Consider the following 19,754-nt stretch of genomic DNA (forward strand, 5'->3'; position numbering starts at 1 on the left):
AGTCAACCCTGCACGACACACACACAGATGGAAAGCTCCCTGGGACGGGGGAGCCTGGAGGGCGGGGAAACGGCAGGGATGCGGGCCGGCACTTAGTCTGCCTCCAGAAGAGGCTCCCGGCGGGCTCGGGCAGAGCTGGGCCTCGGGCCTCCACGCCTTCGCCACCCGCCACCTTTGCGTCTCTCTCCAGGGACGGGAGAGGACGGCAGAGGACGGCAGAGGACGGCAGAGGACGGCAGAGGACGTGGAGGTTCAGAGAAATGACTTCACGCCCCGCCCCGGGGTCCGCGTCCTCCCCGCTGAGCCTCGGTAGACTCGGTTTCCAGGCCGCCTCCCAGGTCGGGCTGAGGTCTTCCCCAAGACAGTGGAGTACGAGGCCTGCGGGGCTATCATGGAGCCACGTCTCCTCTCTTTTCTCTCCCTCATTTTCCCTTTTCCTCGCTGGTTTTCTTTCTCTGCAGCTCTCCTCCTCTCTCTGTCCCTGTGGCTGCCCGCTCCCGCCCGCCTCTCCTGCCAAGCCTGGGACCCGGAGTGCCCACAGAACGCCTTTTCCACGCCGAGGAAAGGGTCACAGTCCACGGTCAGAGTGGGGAGACCCCGGCTCGACCAGCCGCTGGCTTCCTGGGGCGTCCCTGAGGGCTGGGCTCCGCGGCTCAGGAGAGGTGAAGGTCTCCCTGGGGGTGGAGTGGGGTTGGGCAGGTGGGGGCCCTTGGCCGTGGAGGAAGGCGAGGAAGGCGGGCCAGGCGGGCCCGGGGGCTCCGGGGCTCCGAGGTGGGTGCCAGGGCAGGGAGAGGCAGCTCGAGGGGCACCGTGTCCGGGGGTGGGGACTGGCTGCAGCCCTGTGACTCCTCCAGGGACGGGGACGAGGGGACACGGCCCGGTGCACACGGCCCATGGCAGGTCTGAGTCAAAACACCTAAAGCCGACCCCGGCCGGTCATGCGGAGGGCTGCCCAGTCATCGCCTTATGCCGGCCTGGATCACCCTGGCGGGCTGGGCGCGGCCCAGTCAGCCGTGAGTCAGGCCCCGGCGGCCTCGCCACGCAGCACAGGGCAGGGGCCGCCCAGCCACAGGGACGCCCCCTCCCCAGCCCCGGCCGCGCGCCTCTCCTCGGCCGGCCCGAAGAGCCTGGCCCACCTGTGTCAGGGGCAGTCTGGCCAGGAACCTGGGCTGCCCGGCCCCCCTGGCCCCCAGCCCTTCAGCTGGTGGGGGTGGGGGTGGGGGGGTGGAAGTGGGGGGAGCCTCTGGGCCACCCGGCCCTGGGCGGGAAGTCAAGTCGGGGGCGGAGTGAGGAGACGTCTCCAGAGAAGGTTCGGCAGGCAAGGGAAGCAGCAGAGGGCCCGGCCCCACGTCGATGGTGCCCCACTGAGGACCCAGCCAGCACCCCGCCAGACAGCCAAGGGTCCGGCACGCCCCAAACCACGGTAGGCTTCCCCCAATTCATCCTCAGCGCAGGTAGGCATCATCCCTCCCCTTGTGTGTCGGGGGTAGCTGGTGGCCCACCTGGCTCTCCAGGCCTCAGTCTCCCCATCTGCATAATGGGCATGGTAAGACGTGCCCGCACAGCTCTCTCAGCCCAGGGAGGTAGAGTTTGGACCAGATGTGAAAGTGTCATTCATGCAGACACCTGGGGGGTTAAAGATCACAGCGGGGTTAAAGGGCAGAGGAGAGAGTACTGGATGGGGAGGCCGGGAGCCCAGCTTTGTGTCATTCTGAAGGGGTTACCCCTCTGGAGTGGGGGTGTGAATTCCTGGATTCCCAAAGGGCCTGCAAGTTCCCTTTTCCCCAGAACAGTGAAGGGGTCTGAGCTCATGATGGCCTAGCTTCCCTTGGGATGGAGACCCGGCAGGCAGAGGGTCCCTGTCCCCCCCAGAAGGGGCTGCAGTGGGTCATGGGGTGGCCCCCACCTGCCTCTCCTTTAGGGAGAAGAGAGGGAATCTTTGCTAAAGTGAAGTCTCTGATGGGAGGCTGTGGGGTGTGTGGTCGGTCAAGGTCACGGCCCCTGTGCTTTTGACCTTGACCCAGAGAGGACGCGACCTCTCTGCTTTGCTCACTCTGTAAGATGGGCTGAACTGTGGTGTGGGGGCCCCAGATCCTGGGGCCATGGAGGGGGGAAGGAGGAAAGTAGTCTGCACGGAGCCTGGCACCAGGTGGTGGGGGCCCCTTGGCATAAATAACTGGACAAGGGGCTGGACCCCAGTTTCGCCATCAGCGGTTCCCCAGGACTGGGAAGAGGCTTGCGGGGTGGCGGACACTTGGAGGGTGGGGGACACTGTCCCCGGGGCCCGGCCTGGGTGGGGACGAGGTGGGTGGTCCTGGGCCTGAGGTGGGTGGGAAGGGGCAGCAGTATCCCACCTCCCCTCCCCGCCACCCTCACCCCCAGAGCTCCAGCTGCAGGGAGGCGCAGAAGCCCCCTCCCCAAGCTGCATGTGGTCTTTGGCGCCCCCTTGTGGCCTGTGCTCAGGGCACTCTGCACCCCCGACCCCAGGTGCTCAGCAGGGCGCGCGGCTCTCCGGGAGCCCTCCGCCCGCCTGCTCCCGCGCCGGGGCTGACGGCCTCGGCCTACTCTCCGTTCCCAGCCCCCCGCATCTCTGCCCACTTCCTCAATCCCCAAATCCCGCCCTGCCCAGCCCTCAGGGAGGTACTGACCCAGTCAGGCGGACCCGGGACTGATGGTGCCTGAGCCACGGTGCCTGCGGCCCTCTGGTCAGTGGGGGGCGCTGCAGCCCGCAGCTTGGCGCTTGAGCTCAGCGGCCGAGTGCTGGGGACTTCGCGGCTGTGAGCTGGGCCCAGCTTTGCAGGACTCCTGGGAGGCTTTCTCTACCCTCCACCACCCACCTAGTAGTCCACGCCTCAAGGGAGTCTTTCCAGCTCCTTCGAGACCGATGGCCTTCTTCTTCCAGTTTTAAAGATGGGGAAACCGAGACTCCTAAAACCTTTCTGGAACCCTCACAGTTAATCCGCACTAAAACCCAGGCTTCTGGACTCCTTGTCGGGGACCTGAGGGAAGCAAGCCGCTCACCTGGTTGTTGGGGACGTGTCACTAATTTGCTGTGTGGCCTTGAAAAAGTCACTTCCCCTCTCTGGGTCCCACCTGTGATGTCTTAACAACTCGTGCATGCTAAGTCGTTTTAGTTGTGTTCAACTCTTCATGACCCCATGGACTGTAGCCCGCCAGACTCCTCTGTCCATGGGATTCTCCAGGCAAGAATACTGGAGTGGGTTGCCAGGCCCTCCTGCAGGGGATCTTCCCGACCCTGGGATGGAACCCTTATGTCTCCTGAATTGGCAGGTGGGTTCTTTACCACTAGCACTACCTGGGAAGCACCTTTAACAACTCAGATAATAATAGTGTCAGTCACTCAGGCCTGTCTTCAGTGCCTGCCCTGGTTTTTCAGAGGGCAATTGCTAACCTTACAGGTTGACAATTGTCCCGATTTATGCTTGGAAAATCCCATGGACGGGGGAGCCTGGTAGGCTACAGTCCCTGGGGTCGAAAAGAGTCAGACACGACTGAGCGACTTCACTTCGTCCTACTTTGTCCTTATGTTCTTGGAACTGGGGTCTGAGCAATGAGGTCACCTGTCTGAGGTAGTGAGTGGCCGAGCTAGGACTGAACTTTCGGTCTGGCTGATTGCAGAGACCACCAACCCCACACCCCTGCAGCCTCATCATTCCAGCCTTTTCCCATTACAAGTCGGGGCACAGAGGCATCGGAAGCCAGGATGGTCTTTAAGCTCCCCAGGCTAATGGCGCTTTAGGAGGTAGGTGGGCTCTTAGAAGGGACCCTAAGGGTGGGGATCTACAGGCCACCGTCTCCTCTCTATGAGGGTCCCCTGCTCTCACCCTGCTGGCCAGAGTGGGCTCCGGGGAGACCACAGCCACCAAGGGAGGGGCTTGCAGGATTCTGGCTCTGTAGACAGTTCACTGTGATCCTGGGGCAGACTCGGTCCCACCCAGAAAGGGAGGAAGCGGAAACAGGGTCTGGGGCGGGGCGGGGGTGGAGGAGGCCCGGTTGGGCAGGAGATCAGAGCAGGATTGTGTCATGGAGTCCTGCAGCTGATAAGCAGCTGAGCGGCCGGTTCAGACAGAAGGAGGGGCTCCCTGGGTTGGGGTGGGGGGCTGAGACTCAGCCTGGGGACCCCCCTGGCTCCTTGCTGCCCGTGAGCCCTGGACCACACTTGGCCTCCTGCTCCAGTTTGAGGGAGGTTGTGGGGGTCCTGGGTTGGAGAGCTGTCTACATCATGCCCTGGGTGACCTCAGGCAAATCGTTCGCCTCTCAGTTTCCATGTGTGTAAAACCAGGATTCAAAGGTCTCCCGTGGGAATAGGGGTCCGGGCTGGAGATAATTGGAGAGTCTGGTGGGCGCTTTGCTTGCTCGGGGGATCCAGTGGGACAGATGCTCATGGGGTCTGTGCTGGGCCAGCCACGTGCCCCAGAGAGCGGAGGAAGCAGAGCTGGAGTGGCCCAAGGGTGCGAGGCGGGGCGCGGGATGGCGGCGTCAGGTGGTTGCCGGAAGGATGCAGGAGGTGGCCTGGCCCTCCTTTACCTGGTCCCGTCCCCCCTCCCCTGACTTCAGGGAGCGCATCTTCTCTTCTCTCTCCAGGAGGAGGGCAGTCCAGCCCCAGCTGGGCCTCGTCCCCTCTGTCCTCCCTGCCTGCTGGGACTGGGCTTCTCTGCTCTTTCCATCTTATCACCCGGCCCGAGCCTCACATCACCTCCCACCCACCATCCTCTGGACGCTTCCTCAGTCCCCACAGGCGCCGGGGACGGTTCGAGGAGAAGGCCCGGCCGCTTCCCTGACATCATCTCTGGGGTCGGGTCAGGGTGGCCCAGCAAGCTGGAGCTCGGCTGGGGGAGGGAGGCCAGGCTCCACCTCAGGGCGGCCTGTTTCAGGCCGAGTGGGTCTGCGGGTCTGCTTCCTGTCCTGTTTATTGCCTCCGAGTTCAGGAAATCATTGAGTGAAACATCCTCACCCCCCACCCCCGGCCGCACCCCACCCCCAACCTCGGCCCCGCGATTATTTAATAGGAGCCGAGCTGTGGTCTCTCTCTCTCTTTTGGAAAATCCAGTGGGAGAAGGAAGCTGTCAGCTCAGCTCTGACCTCAGCTTTGTCCCTGAGCCAAGAGTCAGGGTGGCCAGGGCAGGGGGGCGGCGCTGGGGCGGGGTGGGGAGGAAACAGCTGCTGGTGGCCCCGTGACGTGACGCGAGGCCGCACGGTTCCCAGGGGCGGGGGCTGGCGGGTGCGGAGCCGGGCCGCTGGAGACGCACTCGGGGGGCGCGCGCACGCACGCACGTGTCCGGAGACCCCTGCCACGCGCAGACCGGCTCAGAATCACAGGTCCCGGGCACACGGTGACGCACACGCGCGCGGAATCACACAGGGGCTCAGCCAGGGGTGCGTCCACCCCGGCTCCCTCCCAGCCGCACACACACACACACACACACACACACACACACACACGCAGCCCGACACAGATGTGCAGACGCACAAGGGGCCTCACCGAACACACAGACACACACGTGCCTGCGAATACCCACCCAGGCTGGGAGGCACAGACCCGCGGGGAGCCCGGCGGGTGCTCCCAGACACAGGCTGGGCCTCTGAGGCTGGGGGCCACCCTGTCCGACTCTTTGTGACCCCATCGACTGTAGGCCGCCAGGCTCCTCTGCCCATGGGATTCTGCAGGCGAGAGTACTGGAGTGGGTCACCATGTCCTCCAGGGGATACCCCCGAGCCAGGGTTCAAACCCTGGTCTCCTGCATGGCAGGCAGATTCTTTACTGTCTGAGGGCTGCCCTGGGTTTGGGACCCGGGCCGCGTACCCCTCCCGCTGCCTGCAGCGAGGATGAAGGGCTCTGCGGCTGACGAGGAGGGGCCTGTGACTGTTCCGGGCCTGTGACTGTTCCGGGGCCCCACCTGGGCGGGGCGGGGCGGGGAGCCTGGGGGTCTGAGGCTGCGGAAGGGAGTGGGCGGTGGAGGAGAGGGCCTTTGTCCTGGCACTGGCATCGGTGATGCCAGGCCTCTGCCCCCCTCACCTTGAGCACCCGCCCAGCCCCACCCTGCCTGCTGCACCTCCTGCCACTCCTGGTCCTCAAGGGATGGCTGCGGAGGAGTTAAGTCCGGGTCCCCAGGCTGCCTGCTGCCTAGTGACCAGGGCGTCACTCCTCAGCCCCTCAGGGCCTGGGTTTCATCATCGATACCAGCGGCTTGCAAACGTTTTTGACTACGACCCACAGTTAGAAACACATTGCGCCTTGCAACCAGAGGTGATGCACACGATGACACATAAAGGCAACGGAAAAAAAAAAAAGTTTCACAGAGCAGCGCTTGCCCTTGCTTTGGGCGATGCCCAGGGATTTCGCTATTCCATTTTCTTTTGAGAGTGCTGGCGGCAACTCTGTAGATTGAATCCGTCATCTACTAAGAGGCAGAGATCTACAGTGGGAAAATACTGCTCTCTATCTCTGCCTGTGATGGTCTCAAGCTAGTTTGAAATTCGGGGAGAACCCTGAAGGAGGTCAAAGTGCTTGCAGAGGCTAACACACCACATGCATGAAGGGCTGATGCACAAACAATCTGGGAGGAGAGACACCTGTTCTATAGATGGAGACAAGGAGGACAGAGCCCCAAGTGCATCAGGCCCTGTGCAACTTGGCATGGACCCCAGAGGCAAGGCTCTGACCCCACTGATGATTAGAGTTCTGTGGGCTGCTGCTTCCCTTGCCATTTCTATCAGAATTGAAGAAAAAAAAAAAAAATGCAGTCACTCTGATTCACCTCCAGGGGGTGATTCCTGACGCAGAACGGGTCGGGAAATGTCAGGATGATGCTGGGGGCAGTTGGCAGGAGACCAGGGTGGTTTCTAGCTCCTGCTCGGCTCCCGAGGGTGTGTGGCTGGCCCCTGACCGAGATTTGATGGGGTGAGGGTGAGAAGAGCAGACTAGAGGCCCCGGTGCTGGACCTCAAGTGCCCCAAAGGCAGCTGGAAGGGAAGTACCGCTTATTCCCGAGGAGGGAAGTATTCCTGTCCTCCCCCGCCCCCGGAGGCTCTGGGAGGTTGCCTGTTCCCCCAAGGATCCACGCCACGCTCTATGTACTGAGAGGACCCATGAGTCCTCCTTGGCTTAACTCTCAGACCACAGGTGGTACACTGAGCCCCAGACCCAGGCGCAATCCAAGCCCCTGACTCAGGCTGGGGTTTGAGCCCCTCCTGTGTCCACCGTGGAGCTCTGGTGAGAAAAGCTGCCACGTGGCCGGCACTGTGTGCTTCCCCCTGAACATCCCCGTGACCAACCCATGAGGCCAGTGTTAACAGCATTCCCACTCCCAGAGGGGGACCTGAGACTCAGAGAAAGCCAGTCGTCCCAACTGCAGCGTGGGCAGGATTCAAATACAAGCTTGCCTGGCTCTGAGCCACACCCTTACCACGGGTACCAGAACCACCCCAGGCCCCGGAGGGCCCAAGGTGACTTGCAAAGCTGACCCAGAAGCCACAGGAAAGTACACGAGAGCTTACGTGAGAGCGTGTGGACGGTGGAGGCGGGCGGCCCCGCAGGTGTACTTACTAATACATCCTCTCTCAAGTGCCAAATGACAAGGTGCTTTTGCCTTTGGGGACAGGAAACCCAGCTGCCAGGACTGTGCCAGGAGCCCCTGGGCTTCTCCTGTCTCCTCTGGCTGCCCCTTGCCAGCCACGGTCCCGGGTCACTCCCTCTGACCCCCAACTTCCTCCCCTGGGCTCATTTCCCAGGTGGGAGCAGCAGGGCCAGGAGAGGGGTGTGAGCTGATGGTGGCAGCAGCTGCCGGGTTTCAGAGAACTGAGATCTGAGCTGGGGACAGGGAAGAGATATGGGAAGGGAGGAGGGGGGCTGGCCCGGGCGGTGGGGGTTGCCCGGAGGACTCAGTTTCTGGGTCACTAATCTTGGGGAATTCCCCGATGCCCAGTGAGCTGCTTACCTGGTGAGTAACTGCTGCTGGCTGCCCACACAGGATGCCCGGCTGCAAGGGTACCTCCCTGCCACCCCCTGCCAATGGCCACTGCCACGTTGCCCTCTCCCCTGAATGCCCCGGGGCCCAGGAAAGAGACAGACAGGCAGGGGGCTGTCCCCCGCCCCCGCAACTCCCCCCCCAGGGCTCTGCAGGGGGCGGCTGGTGATTCAAGCCCCTCTGAGCTGAGCTATGTCTCCTTCCTTCTCGGATGGGGCCGGGGGGGGGGTGGGGGTGAATCAGCTCCTGGGGGCGGTGAGGCCGGGTCAGCCGCTGTTTCTTCAGCTCAGGCCTGGGATGGGGGTGGTCAGGGGCCAGGATGGGCCATAGGGAGAGAGCCCACCGCCATGCCACCCCCCCGCCCAACAACGCATCTGATCTTCTTGGAGCACCCTGGAAGCTGGAGGCTCAAGGCTGTTTTGCTTCTGTTATCCATCAGGAGAGAATGAACAGGCTCCTCTCCTGCCCCACATTCCCCCTTTAGCCCTGGAGCATGCCTGAGTTTCCTCATCTGTAAAATGGGGACAAGAACAGGGGAGCAGTAAAGGAGAATGATGCTGACAAGTAAAGGGGCTTGCTGGGTGGCCAGACCTGCGATGAGCCTGAGCCTGCAGAGCAAACCCACAACATAGATGCCATTGTACCCATTTTACAGATGAGTAAACTGAGGCCAGGAGGTGGTCACTTCCTCAAAGTCTCTAAGCTCAACACTGGCAGACCCAAACCTCTAACCGGAATGTGACTGAGGCTGAAGTCCATGCTTCCGACCCACAGACTTCATTGTCTTTTCGGCACAAGAGACCTGGCACAGACAGCTTTTGTAAACTAAAATGCTTTTAAAAAATACTTAGCATCTGCTCTGATATAACCCCGAGCCAGGTGCTTTCAAGAGTCCAAATGGAGGATCAGACCCTTCGCAAGCATTCAAACAGCGAGGAATGAGTCTTATTCCCACTTGAAAGGAGAATGGGCAGGATGAGGCAGATTCAACCCCTCTGGGCTGTGAGAAGCCAGGGGAGGCTTCCTGGAAGAAGCGGCCCGAGCGCAGCCCACCACTCCCCACTCCCCTCTCAGTGTGAGGGGCTGCCAGCATCGATGTGGCCCTCTTTCGGGCCAGAGGCTGGGGGCCCAGGCCCCATTCTATTGTTAACTCTCTGTACTGCTCTGAGCAAGTGCCTTCACCTCTCTGAGCCTCAGTTTCCCCATCGGAAAATAAGACATCTGACATTCTAAGGCTTGTGGCTGGTGAGTGAGGATCAACAGAAAAGCAGGGGCCGGTGGCCACATGTGCTAAAGTGAGTGGCAGAGAAATCGCTCTGAGGGGCCCAGGGAGGCCTCAGGCCGGCCCTGGACTTGCTTCCTGGAGAAAGGAGGTGAGCAGGTGGATAGCGCGGCCGCCCAGAGGAGCAGCCCCCGGCCCCAGCCGCGTGGGCCCGGGTGTCCCCCTCACCCGAGGCGGGTCAGATCCCCAGCAGGCCCAGCGGTGCAGGAGCAGGACAGGCTGGGGATGAAGTCACAGCTGGAAGGGGCCGGGCTGGGGCTGCCACTCCAGGGTGGGGCCTGGGGTCACGACCCTGGGAGCAGGCGGCCAAGAAGGGAGGCTGCCTTCCGTGAGGAAGCTGGGGCGGGGGGGAACACACACACACAGCAGCGTAGAGAGGGAGGGAAGAAAACAAACTCCAGGAGACCAAAGCTGGCCTGGAGCGCGGCCTGGGCCGCCGATTCCCAGGGACCGCGGCCACGTTGCAGGCGGCTCTGAGACCCTGCGTGGCCTTCGTCCCCGAGAGGCCCGGCGCAGGTGGTGGCTGGACATGCACAGGAGAGGGAGGCCGGGCCTGGGGTGCCGAGGGGCCCAGAGCACTTGGGGAGCACGGCCCCAGTCAGGTACCGGGAGAGGGGAAACTGAGGCAGCGGGAGGGGGCCTGTCAGGGCATGGGGGGCGGCGGTGAAGTGTCTTGTAGACTCGGCCCCACTTCCTGTTTCCTGTGGGGTGGGGCTGAGATGACATGGCGTTCGGGGGGTGTTTTATAGGGCTGAGGTGGGTCTGGGCAGCCAGAGAGGGCAGTGCAGGACCTGGCGAGTCCGCTTGGAAGGAGGTTGGAGGGTCTGGCCCTGGAAGGCAGGGGGGCAGGAGGGAGACCCAGGGCACCTAGTGAGATGCTCGGGGAACCAGAGGATCCAGAGATGGGGGCCTCAAATGCATCTGGGGGTCCCCATCCAAAGAGTCAGACGGAGTCAAATGACACGGGTCTGGGAGATGTCAGGGGTGCGTGTGATCCCTGAGTGGTCAGGTCCCTGGGCAGGGGAGACTCGGGGTGGGGGTTGATGAGAGGGAGGTGACCTGGGGTGTCCTGGAGTGTACACACAGCGGGGCTAAGTGCCAGGTGGGGAGACACAAGGTGCAGAGCGGACAGGAAGGGCAAGGAAAGCCAGTGAGGGCCCTGCCAGCCTCCTCCTCCCCGCTGGGACGTGCCCACTGGGATGGGCAGTTTTATCAGCCCCACGTCCAGGCCCTGCTGGGAGGGCGAGCGGGAGGAAGCAGCCTGGAGCGGGCAGGGCGTGCGTGGGGGGAGGGTGCACGGCAGCCGCAGGAGGGCTCGTCCTGGCACGAAGCGGGAGGAAGGAACGCGTGGCTGGGCAGGTCCGGGATGTGGCAAGAGGTGGGAGCTGGGGGCACGGGGCGGGGGTTGGGGGGGATGGTTGAGGAAACTGGGAGCCAAGGAAAGGCTGCAGGGCTCCCCGGCCTTGGAGAACCAACTCTCCCGCCAGGCTCGCTGCTCAGGGTCAGGTGGGAGGGCCGTGGATCCCAGGGCAGGAGAATCTCCTGCAGAAAAGACGGGGGCGCCCCTGGCAGTGGGGTCCCAGATATGTGCCTGACCAGCACTCCCCCACCTCTGTTTTTTTGTTTTTTGAATGCTTTTTAACAGGGAGGGGTTGCCATGCTCATTCTCCCTAGCCCTCACCATTCCTTCCTGCCCCTCATTCATTTCTGAACCTACCTGCCACCAAAGACGCCAGAATCCGTGACTCTGCCTAAGAGGCTCTGGAAGCGCCTTTAGGGAGCCATCACCCTGCTCTGATGCTGAGCCTCAAGGGCCCTCCAAGCCGCTCTGTTCTCCCCAACCATCTCTCCGCATCCCGAGGAGCAAGCCCGGGTTCAGTTGGCTAAGTGTCTGCTTCAAATGTCCTTTCAACGTGGAAATGCAGGACCACCCTCCCCAGAAGGGTGCCGAGAGGTTAGGCAAACGCCAGACACACCACACTTTCCCCGAAGCTCCTCCCCAGGGTCTCCCCAGAGAAGGCAGTCACAGCAGCCCCTCAGCTTTCATCTTGCCAGCCCCCTCTTGGCGCCCCCCCCCCCGGTACCCCGTGGTCAGCAGCGCCGGCTTGCTGATGGCACTCAGGAGGCCTGACCATGTGGGACCCTGGGCAACCTGTCTCTGTGGGAGCCCCGCTTTGCCCGGTGGCAGCGGGCAGGATGGAGGAGGCCATCCCCGCAGTGGCTTCCAGGGCCCACGTTCAGTTTCGCTTTATTGCCGTCTAAAGTCCACGCCAGGGCCCCAGCCCCTCTTCCTGGAACCTCCTCCTCAGCCAAGCCCCAGCCTGCCTCTTCCCCACTGTCCCCCTCCAAACCCCTTGGCCAGGGGGCTGCAGGTGTCAGCTTCCATCTCTTTGCCTAGTTTCAGGCCACCTCCCCAAACCCAGGTGAGTCAGGGTTGTCTGGGGCGCCCACTTCCCCGGGGGAGGGGGGCCCCTGACGACTCGGGGACCCTCCCTCCCCTCCCCATCTTCAAACAACTCCTAGGGCAAGCCGCTCATGAAAACCGCAGGGTGTTTTGTTGAAGAGTTCATTATAATTTTATCAATCAAATTCTTAGAAGAGGGAAAAAGTCTGCTCTCCCCACCCTCCCCCCTCACTGCCCCCCCCCTTCACTCTCACTTTCTTCCATTCATAATTTCCTATGATGCACCTCAAACAACTTCCTGGACCGGGGATCCCTGCTAAATATAGCTGTTTCTCTCTCTGTCTTACAACACAGGCTCCAGTATATAAATCAGGCAAATTCCCCATTTGAGCATGAACCTCTGAAAACTGCCGGCATCTGAGGTCTCCTTCAAGGCCCTCTGGAGTGCAGCCCATAATGAAGGTCTTGGCGGCAGGTAAATCCACCCGCCCCCCGCCCCGGGCTGGCTTCCGCCGGGAGCCCCAGCCGCGGGCGCCGCGGCAAACTTGGGGCCCCTGGCGATCGCGAGCGGGACACCCACCCGCCGCAGACACACGGACACTTGGGGCGCCCGCGCAGCCGGGAGCCCGGGGCCGCCGGAGGCGCCGGGTGGCGGCGGCCGCCGGGAGCGAGCGCAGGCACATGGTCCCGGCACCGCGCGCCCAGCCCGCCCCGGGCCCCGCAGGTTGGCGGGCCAGGCAGGGGGCGCCGCTGCCTTCCTCCTCCTCCTCCTCCTCCTTGCTCCTGCCACTCTTGCCGCTGCTCTTCCCGCTCAGCTTTCTCCGGGATTCACCCTCTCTCTTTTCTTTCTCTTTCTTTCTTTCCGCTTTCTTTTCCAACCGCGTCCCCGGCTGCTCCCTGGGAGGGGCGCCGGCCGCCGGAGCAGCTCGCAAACTCCGGCCCGGGACGGGAGCAGGTGCCGCCTCCATCTGCTAGAGCCCGGAAAGCTGTGGTCTGTGCTAGGTGAGCCTGGGGTGTGGGGCACCCCCCGCACCCCCCGCCAGCCATCCTGGGACCTGAGCCCTGCCTGGAGATGCTGGGAGGCACAGGGCACCCAGAAGAGAAGTCGAGGCTGCACTGTCCCAGCCGAGGAACGGACTCCAGAGCGCCTCCCCTTCCTCCAATCTCCTCGCTTCTCCAGCTCTCACAGGTCCCCTGACCTCAGCCTTTGCTGAAGGGTCACCTGGCACGCAGAGGTGGGTGGGTGGCAAGTAGGAGCCCCCTCCCCTCCCCGGCGGGGAGGGGCACTCCTGGACAGGCCTGGACAGCTCTCCCCTCTCCCTCTCACCTTTCACTTCCCTCCCTCCCCTGCCCACCTGGCTGCCTGCGACCTTTTCCCTTTGTTTCTTTCCTGGTTGCACCATTCCCTCTCCCTCTCGAAGGCTCTGGGGGCGTCTGTGGAACCCCAGGATTCTCCTGTCCTAACCTGCAACCTGGGACGGGGACCAGTGAACAAGAGTGTGAGTGGGGGGGGCGGGGGGTGGAGTGTGGAGGCCAGGAGCAGCCAGGAGCAAGAGAGGGAGGTTCTGAAGGATGCCCTGGCGCTGGAGAAGGGGGCAGAGTTGCAGCCCTGGGGTGGAGTCCAGGGTCCCAGATAGGGGACTGGCCACATTTGGAGGAGGAGGACCACAGAGAAGCTGGGGAAGGTGACAGGATCAGGGGACAAAGGGACCAGTCAGCCCACATCATGAGACAAGTTGGGGAGATGAGGGTCAGTAGAAACTCCCGCTCCCCGTGGGCCTCGTGGGAGCCCCCTCTGGGAGACAGGAGCATGAAGTAACACTTAGGAATCTGGACCTTCCTGGGGAGTTAAGGACTGATCTTTTCCTTGAGACCTGGGGCATCGTCCCCTCCAGCCAGAGGCCTGGAGGGTTGGTATCGCTCTGAACCCAGTTCCCAACTGATAGGAACAGCTCACGTCCTGTCCCCCTTGGTCCCCTCAGGAGAGAGCAGGGAGTGATAAACAGGGAGAGCTAGCGATCTGGAGAGGCAGATGCAGGGACATCGTGAAAATCAGAAACCGCCAGGTCTGGGGAGGAGAGAGCTGGAGCCTGAGAGGGGAACATCCCCGCAGGACCAGTCGCAACCTCTCCCCTAAGCCGGCTTGCCCGCCCCGCCCGCCCCCACGCCCTGCTCATGGCTCCCCCCACTTGTTCGCAGGAGTCGTGCCCCTGCTGCTGGTTCTGCACTGGAAACAGGGGGCCGGGAGCCCCCTCCCCATCACCCCGGTCAACGCCACCTGTGCCACCCGGCATCCGTGTCCCAGCAACCTCATGAACCAGATCAGGAACCAGCTGGGGCAGCTCAACAGCAGCGCCAACAGCCTCTTTATCCTCTATGTAAGTCTCCCCTCGGGGCCGAGGACTGAGGCAGGGACGGGCTGGGGTCTGCAAGCAGGCACCTGGGCTGGCTCGGCTGGTCAGAGAAGGGAAGGGCGTGGGGTTTTGTCCCACCGCACCCAGACCCCCCCACCAGCATCCTCCCCGTCCCCCCAGCGAGGCCCGGCCTCTTTCCCAGGGTGCCTAGGTCAATGGAGGGGGGCAGAGACGCCCGGAGAAGGGGCAGCAGGCAGGGCTGGCACTTCTAGCGTTGGGATTTATCCACCTGGTGGAGGGAGAGGCGGATGAGAGACAGAGGGAGGCGGTGGAAGGGACTGGGGAGGTGCTGTGGGTGACGGGGTGCGGAGCCGCCCAGGAAGAGGGTGAATGCGGTGGGTGAAAGGGCAAGTGTGTGTGGTGCACTCGCGCTGGAGGTGAGACCTGGTGTTTTCCCTTCTCTCCCTTGTGGTCCTGATTCGGGTGATGAGGAGGGTGCCTCCTTGCGTGGGATAGAGGCTGGAGGCTTTACCAAGTGCATTCACGCCCACCGCTACTTCTGGCTCTCGGGACAGTCCCGAGATGCCTGCAGGGCAAGTGATTGGGTTCTCAAGCCCGTGTGTGTGTGTGTGTGTGTGTGTGTGTATGTGTGTGTGTGTGTGTGTGTGTGTATAGGGGGGCGTGGCACCGACGCCCAGAGTCTGAGCGCAGGCTGGCGGCAGGGCCGGAGCAGCCGCCCCTGCCTCCCACGTCACCGCCCCTCTCCCCTCTGCTCCGCAGTACACGGCCCAGGGGGAGCCCTTCCCCAACAACCTGGACAAGCTGTGCGGCCCCAACGTGACCGACTTCCCGCCCTTCCACGCCAACGGCACAGAGAAGGCCCGCCTGGTGGAGCTGTACCGCATCATCGCGTACCTGGGCGCCTCCCTGGGCAACATCACTCGGGACCAGAAGGTCCTCAACCCCTACGCCCACGGCCTGCACAGCAGGCTGAACGCCACGGCCGACGTCCTGCGGGGCCTGCTCAGCAACGTGCTCTGCCGCCTCTGCAGCAAGTACCACGTGAGCCACGTGGACGTGACCTACGGCCCCGACACCTCGGGCAAGGACGTCTTCCAGAAGAAGAAGCTGGGCTGTCAGCTCCTGGGGAAGTACAAGCAGGTCATCGCCGTGCTGGCCCAGGCCTTCTAGACGGGAGGTCTTAGATAGTAGGGGACTCTCCAGCTGCGGCCGTGGCCCGGAGCACCGCCAGACCCGAGTGGGGCCCGCTGGCAGACCCCCGAGGGGGGTTCCTGGCCGGTCCACTCCCCTTCGGGGTGGGCCGCCATGAAGCCGAGCAGAGGCAGAACTCCCAGAAGCAGAACCTATATGTGGTGCCAATTGGAAAGGAAGGCACCCCTTCTTCTGGGAGACTGCAGCCGGGTGCTCGGTGTCGGGCTAGACTTCGGCCCCCGACTCGTCCCCTCGGCCAGGGTCTTCGTGAGCAAACCGCACAAGTTGTCTCTGATGACCCTGGCCACAGGGCGAGACAGCAGGGGTCGGGGGCACCACCCCCCCAGCAGAATGGCCACCATCAGTGCCTCGGCTGACCTTGAAAGGTCTGGTTGGAGCTCAGGCAGCCCAGAGGGGCTGGGATCTAGAAGGATTCTTGGCCCCTACAGGTATGGCGAGTTGGAAGTCTAGAATTGGAGCTCTGGTTTGAGATGCTGTCTTGCTTGGGTGTGGCTGGGGAGTTCAGGCCTTCAGCTGTCAGGTGGAAGGTTCCAGAAGGAGGCCCACTTGGCCCTCCAGGCTCCCGGGGAGGCAGAGAGAGGCCACATGCAGGCCAGGGAAGGAAGAGAGGCCCTTGAAAGGCTTGACGGGCTCCCCTTGCTTGAGCCCAAAGTCTGTCCTGCCATCCTCGCTGGCCGCGGGATCTAGGGGCTGGACCTGGAGGTGGGATGCTTCGGGGCAGGCAGGCTGCAAAGTCAGGTGAGGAGGTTCTGAGGGGATCCAGAGTCTTGTGGGCAAGGGCGGGCGGATGGAGTAGGTCAGAGTGGCAGCTCCCCTCTGAGGCCCACCGAGGCCCCGTGAGGTCTCGCCAGGGGCACCAGAGGCCATCCGTCGCTGGTCCCTGGAGCAGGGGGACGGCGGGAGTTGAGGCCAGGGTCTCAGGAAGCCTGAGAGCCGAGAGTGCCGTGTGCCTGACTCAGCATGATTGTCTATTTATTTTGATGCCCTATTTATATTAACTTATTGGTGCTTCAAATGGCAAAAGTTCACCCGGCTTTCCCTGCTCCCCTCTCTCCAACGGAAATAATATGATGGTTCCTCCTATGGGAGCTGGGGGCCAAGCCTTTGCAAGGACCTGGTCTGGAAGTCAAAGATGTTACAAGGTAGGGTGAGCCTTACGGGTGAAGCTCAGAGAAGGGTTAGGAGCTGAGAGAACTGGTCAGTCTGGGTGAGGGGCAGGGGACCCGACGCCAACCCCCACTGCAACTGTGACCGGCTCTGGGGGCCGTCATGTTCCTTGGCTCAAAGGGGCTCACTCAACACTGTGTTCTGGGTGCCCCCAGGACTGTGCTGCTGGAGGCAACCTTCATGGCAGAGACGAAGCCTTGGGCAAGGCAAGCTGCCGCTGTTTCTTTTGCCCCGGCCACCTCTAGACCAGCAGTCGAGGGGCCCCGGAACTGTCCTGACCCGCACCCAGTGGGAGGCACCTTCTCCGGTGGCCCGAACACCCGCAGAGGGCGAGGGGGCCTGGCTGCCTCGCGGGAAGCCGGGGCGGCCCCGGGGAGGAGGCCCCTGCTCCGGGTAGGAGGACGAGGAGGCCCCGGGACGCAGACCAGGAAGCTGTGGTCCCTCCTGCCCCACCTCCCCCCACACCCCCACCCATGTCTGGGTTCCCAGGCAGGGAACCCGATCCTGTTCCTTTGTGCTGGGGCCAGGCGAGCCGAGCAACGCCCTCCGGTCTGGGAGCTGGGGCAGCTGCTCAGATCAGGGTTCTGGCTTCTTCTCAAACCCTGAGCGGGGCGGTGAGCCTTGCCGTTCAGCCAGTGCGGTGATGGTACTTTTGCACTCACTTTGCACCTCTCTGTCTCCTATAAGCACTTTACCTGTACCAAGTGTCCATCGGGATGGCAAGGTGGGCAGGTGGCAGGCAGGACCCAAGACCCGGGGTTGGGGCTGGAGGTGGGAGCTGCCCGTCCCATTGGCGAGACTTTTGCGGCGGGTGGCAGAGCAGACCACCATGGGTTACATGCTTTCCGACACCGTCTTAATGAGGGTCACCCCCAGCCTTGTCCAGATTCTCAGCCTGCTGTCCCCCCCATCACTCTGCTCCTCCCGTGAATGCAGCTCGGAAGGCTTGGGGCCGCCTGGCCTCCCGTCATCTCATCACCCCTGGACACAGACTCCAGTGCCAGGCCCACCTGGGCAGCCTCCAAGGCATGGGGGACCAGCGATTCACCCCACTTCCACCCCTCCCCAGGCCCGGCCCCGGCTCTGCCTCCCACCCCGGCCCCCCGCCTCAGTGCTCTTTGCAGACCCCGTCTGGCAGATGGGCACCCACTTTGCACAGCATCTCTGAATTTTGGAGCCTTTGTGTGGGAAAAGCTTGGCAGGGCAGGAAGCTGTCCACTTCCTCCTTTATTTCATCTGCTGGTTTTGACCCCCACCTGCATCCTGGGTCATGACCCCCTGGCCCGTGGAGGAGAGGGCAGCAGGGTGGGACTGTCGTTTTGTTTTTTTTTTCTTTTTTGCAGTTGATTGAAAGAGCGGTATTGGGGACCTTATTTATTTAAAAAGAAATGTAAAATGAGGAAGCACCACTATTTATTTGTCTCTCCTCCTCGTCCTTGCCCCCTCTTCTTGTCCCCTCCCTGGGGACGTGCCCCCAGACAGAAGTCCAGCTCTGCCTTGGGCTCTCCACGACAGACATCGCGCGTGGGGCTGGAGGCCAGAACCAAGCGAGAAATCAGCTTCCCTTCAGATGGTACAGACGCCTTTCACTTCTGGATCCCCCCCACCTCCCCCCTTCCGCTCCCCCCCACCCACCCCATACCTGGGCATCGCTCCCATCCACATGGCGAGCTCTGTGCGTTCTTCACTGTTTCCCTCCCTCCTTTCCACTGGAGAGGACTTGGCCTTGGGGGACAAATTCCTCTTTGATGAATGTACCCTGTGGGAATGTTTCATACTGACAGATTATTTTTATTTATTCAATGTCCATATTTAAGATATTTATTTTTTATACTGAAGGAATACTTTTTTTTTTTAAAGAAAAAAAATTAATAAAGAATCTGCTCTTGGCAAGCTTTCTGGATTGTATTCTTGTGGGGAGATGGGGCCGGAGTGGCCGGTGGGAAGAGGGGGAGCTTCCACTGGGCCAGGGTGTCCGCGTGGCTGGGGGCAGGGTGGGTAGGACGTGGGCGCGTTCAGACAAGGCGGGTGTCGCCGGGAGGCCCTGCCGGCTCTCCCACTGGCACCCGTGTTCCTGCCTCACACCTGGGGACCTCCTTTCCCTGTAACCTTCCCAGCTGCCTGGGACCCCTTCCTTGGGGAACAGGAGAGTCTGGAACCGGATGGCCACAGATTTAGGGGCTCCGGAGCAGTCCCCAGTGTCTCTAGGTCCTCTGCTCTGGGGTTTGGGTCCGGGGCTCCCCCAGCTGAGATTCCTTTAGGGATCTGGGCAGTTTTCTGAGACCCACCTACGTGCTCTTTCAGGAACGTTTGTCAATGACAGGTCGCGTGTAGGCTTCCAAAGGTGCATAGGATAGAGTTCATGTCCCTGGAAGCTCCCAGCCCAGTGGGACAGTGACTGAGTGTGTGCGTGTGTGTGTCTGTGCTCACTGATGGAAACGGCACAGAGGAGGTCCTGCGCCAAGGTGGAGAGCCGCCCCCGCTGCCCAGCGGGCCGAGACCCTCTGCTCGCGGCTGCTGTCTGTGCAGTGAAGGGCCTGGACTCGTAGCAGCACTGGCCTCGCCTGGCGGGGATCACGGAGGCCTCGTCTCCACGCCTTGTTAAAGCTGCTGCTGCTAAGTCGCTTCAGTCGTGTCCGACTCTGTGGCCCCATAGACAGCAGCCCACCAGGCTCCGCCGTCCTGGGATTCTCCAGGCAAGAGCGCTGGAGTGGGCTGCCATTGCCTTCTCCACCTTGTTAAAGGGCAGGTTTCAATTCGGCACATCTGGGTGGGGAGGGGGCGGAATCTTGCCGGATTGAAATCTGCCCATGAGATACGAGTGTACCTTAGAGGCCAAGAAGGGCCGCCTGCCCCTCCTCCACCTCTCCGTCCTCCTGAGCCCGCCAGGACGCAAGACGCCAGGTCTCTGAGGGAGGCGCCTGCCCGGGAGGGAGAGGCTGGGGGCCCCCTGGGAGCCCCCAAACCCATGCTGTTTGCGGGCTTCCCTCTGAAAGTCCTGGTAGGGGCGAGGGGATTGGTTGAATCCCTTCCCCAGGCCACAGCCCTCAGCGTCCCCCAGCTCTCCTTCTCTCATGGGAGACGAGGTTGACGCTTTGGGAAAGAAAACTTTACTAGAGAGAAACGCAGTGAACGCCAGAGCCCAGACAGGATGGAGGTGCAGTGGCGTCAGGTCCTTGGTGCCGTCTTGGGGGCTGGCTGGGCCCGGCCCTGGGGTCTGTCCTCACCTCCGAGGGGAGTTCTCACCCCGGGAGAGGGAAGCTTTTCTGTTCTCTGCCCTGCCGTGCTCCATCCTGGCCAGAGGAACCAAAGAGGGTTAATTGGTCA

General features: G+C 62.4%; 1 protein-coding gene across 3 annotated transcripts; it reads left to right on the forward strand.

Moving 5' to 3' along the window:
- Positions 1-1,403: 1,403 nt before the first annotated feature.
- LIF (LIF interleukin 6 family cytokine) lies at positions 1,404-18,314 on the forward strand. Of its 3 annotated transcripts, none has more exons than XM_065904717.1 (4): positions 1,404-1,423; positions 12,028-12,148; positions 13,873-14,051; positions 14,808-18,314. In XM_065904717.1, the coding sequence occupies exons 2-4, from the start codon at positions 12,130-12,132 to the stop codon at positions 15,216-15,218; spliced, it is 609 nt and encodes a 202-aa protein (XP_065760789.1). In that variant the 5' UTR covers positions 1,404-1,423; positions 12,028-12,129; the 3' UTR covers positions 15,219-18,314. The 3 variants fall into 3 exon arrangements, with proteins under 3 accessions (XP_065760789.1, XP_065760788.1, XP_065760790.1); XM_065904716.1 differs by lacking the exon at positions 1,404-1,423 and adding an exon at positions 9,788-9,871; XM_065904718.1 differs by lacking the exons at positions 1,404-1,423; positions 12,028-12,148 and adding an exon at positions 12,180-12,675.
- Positions 18,315-19,754: the final 1,440 nt, after the last annotated feature.

Source organism: Muntiacus reevesi, chromosome 13 (assembly GCF_963930625.1).
Source record: "Muntiacus reevesi chromosome 13, mMunRee1.1, whole genome shotgun sequence".
In the NCBI taxonomy this organism is placed as follows: domain Eukaryota; kingdom Metazoa; phylum Chordata; class Mammalia; order Artiodactyla; family Cervidae; genus Muntiacus; species Muntiacus reevesi.

Coding starts and splice junctions, on each gene's coding strand:
- LIF (XM_065904717.1), top strand. Junction 14,052..14,807: donor ACAGCCTCTTTATCCTCTAT/GTAAGTCTCCCC, acceptor TCTGCTCCGCAG/TACACGGCCCAGGGGGAGCC.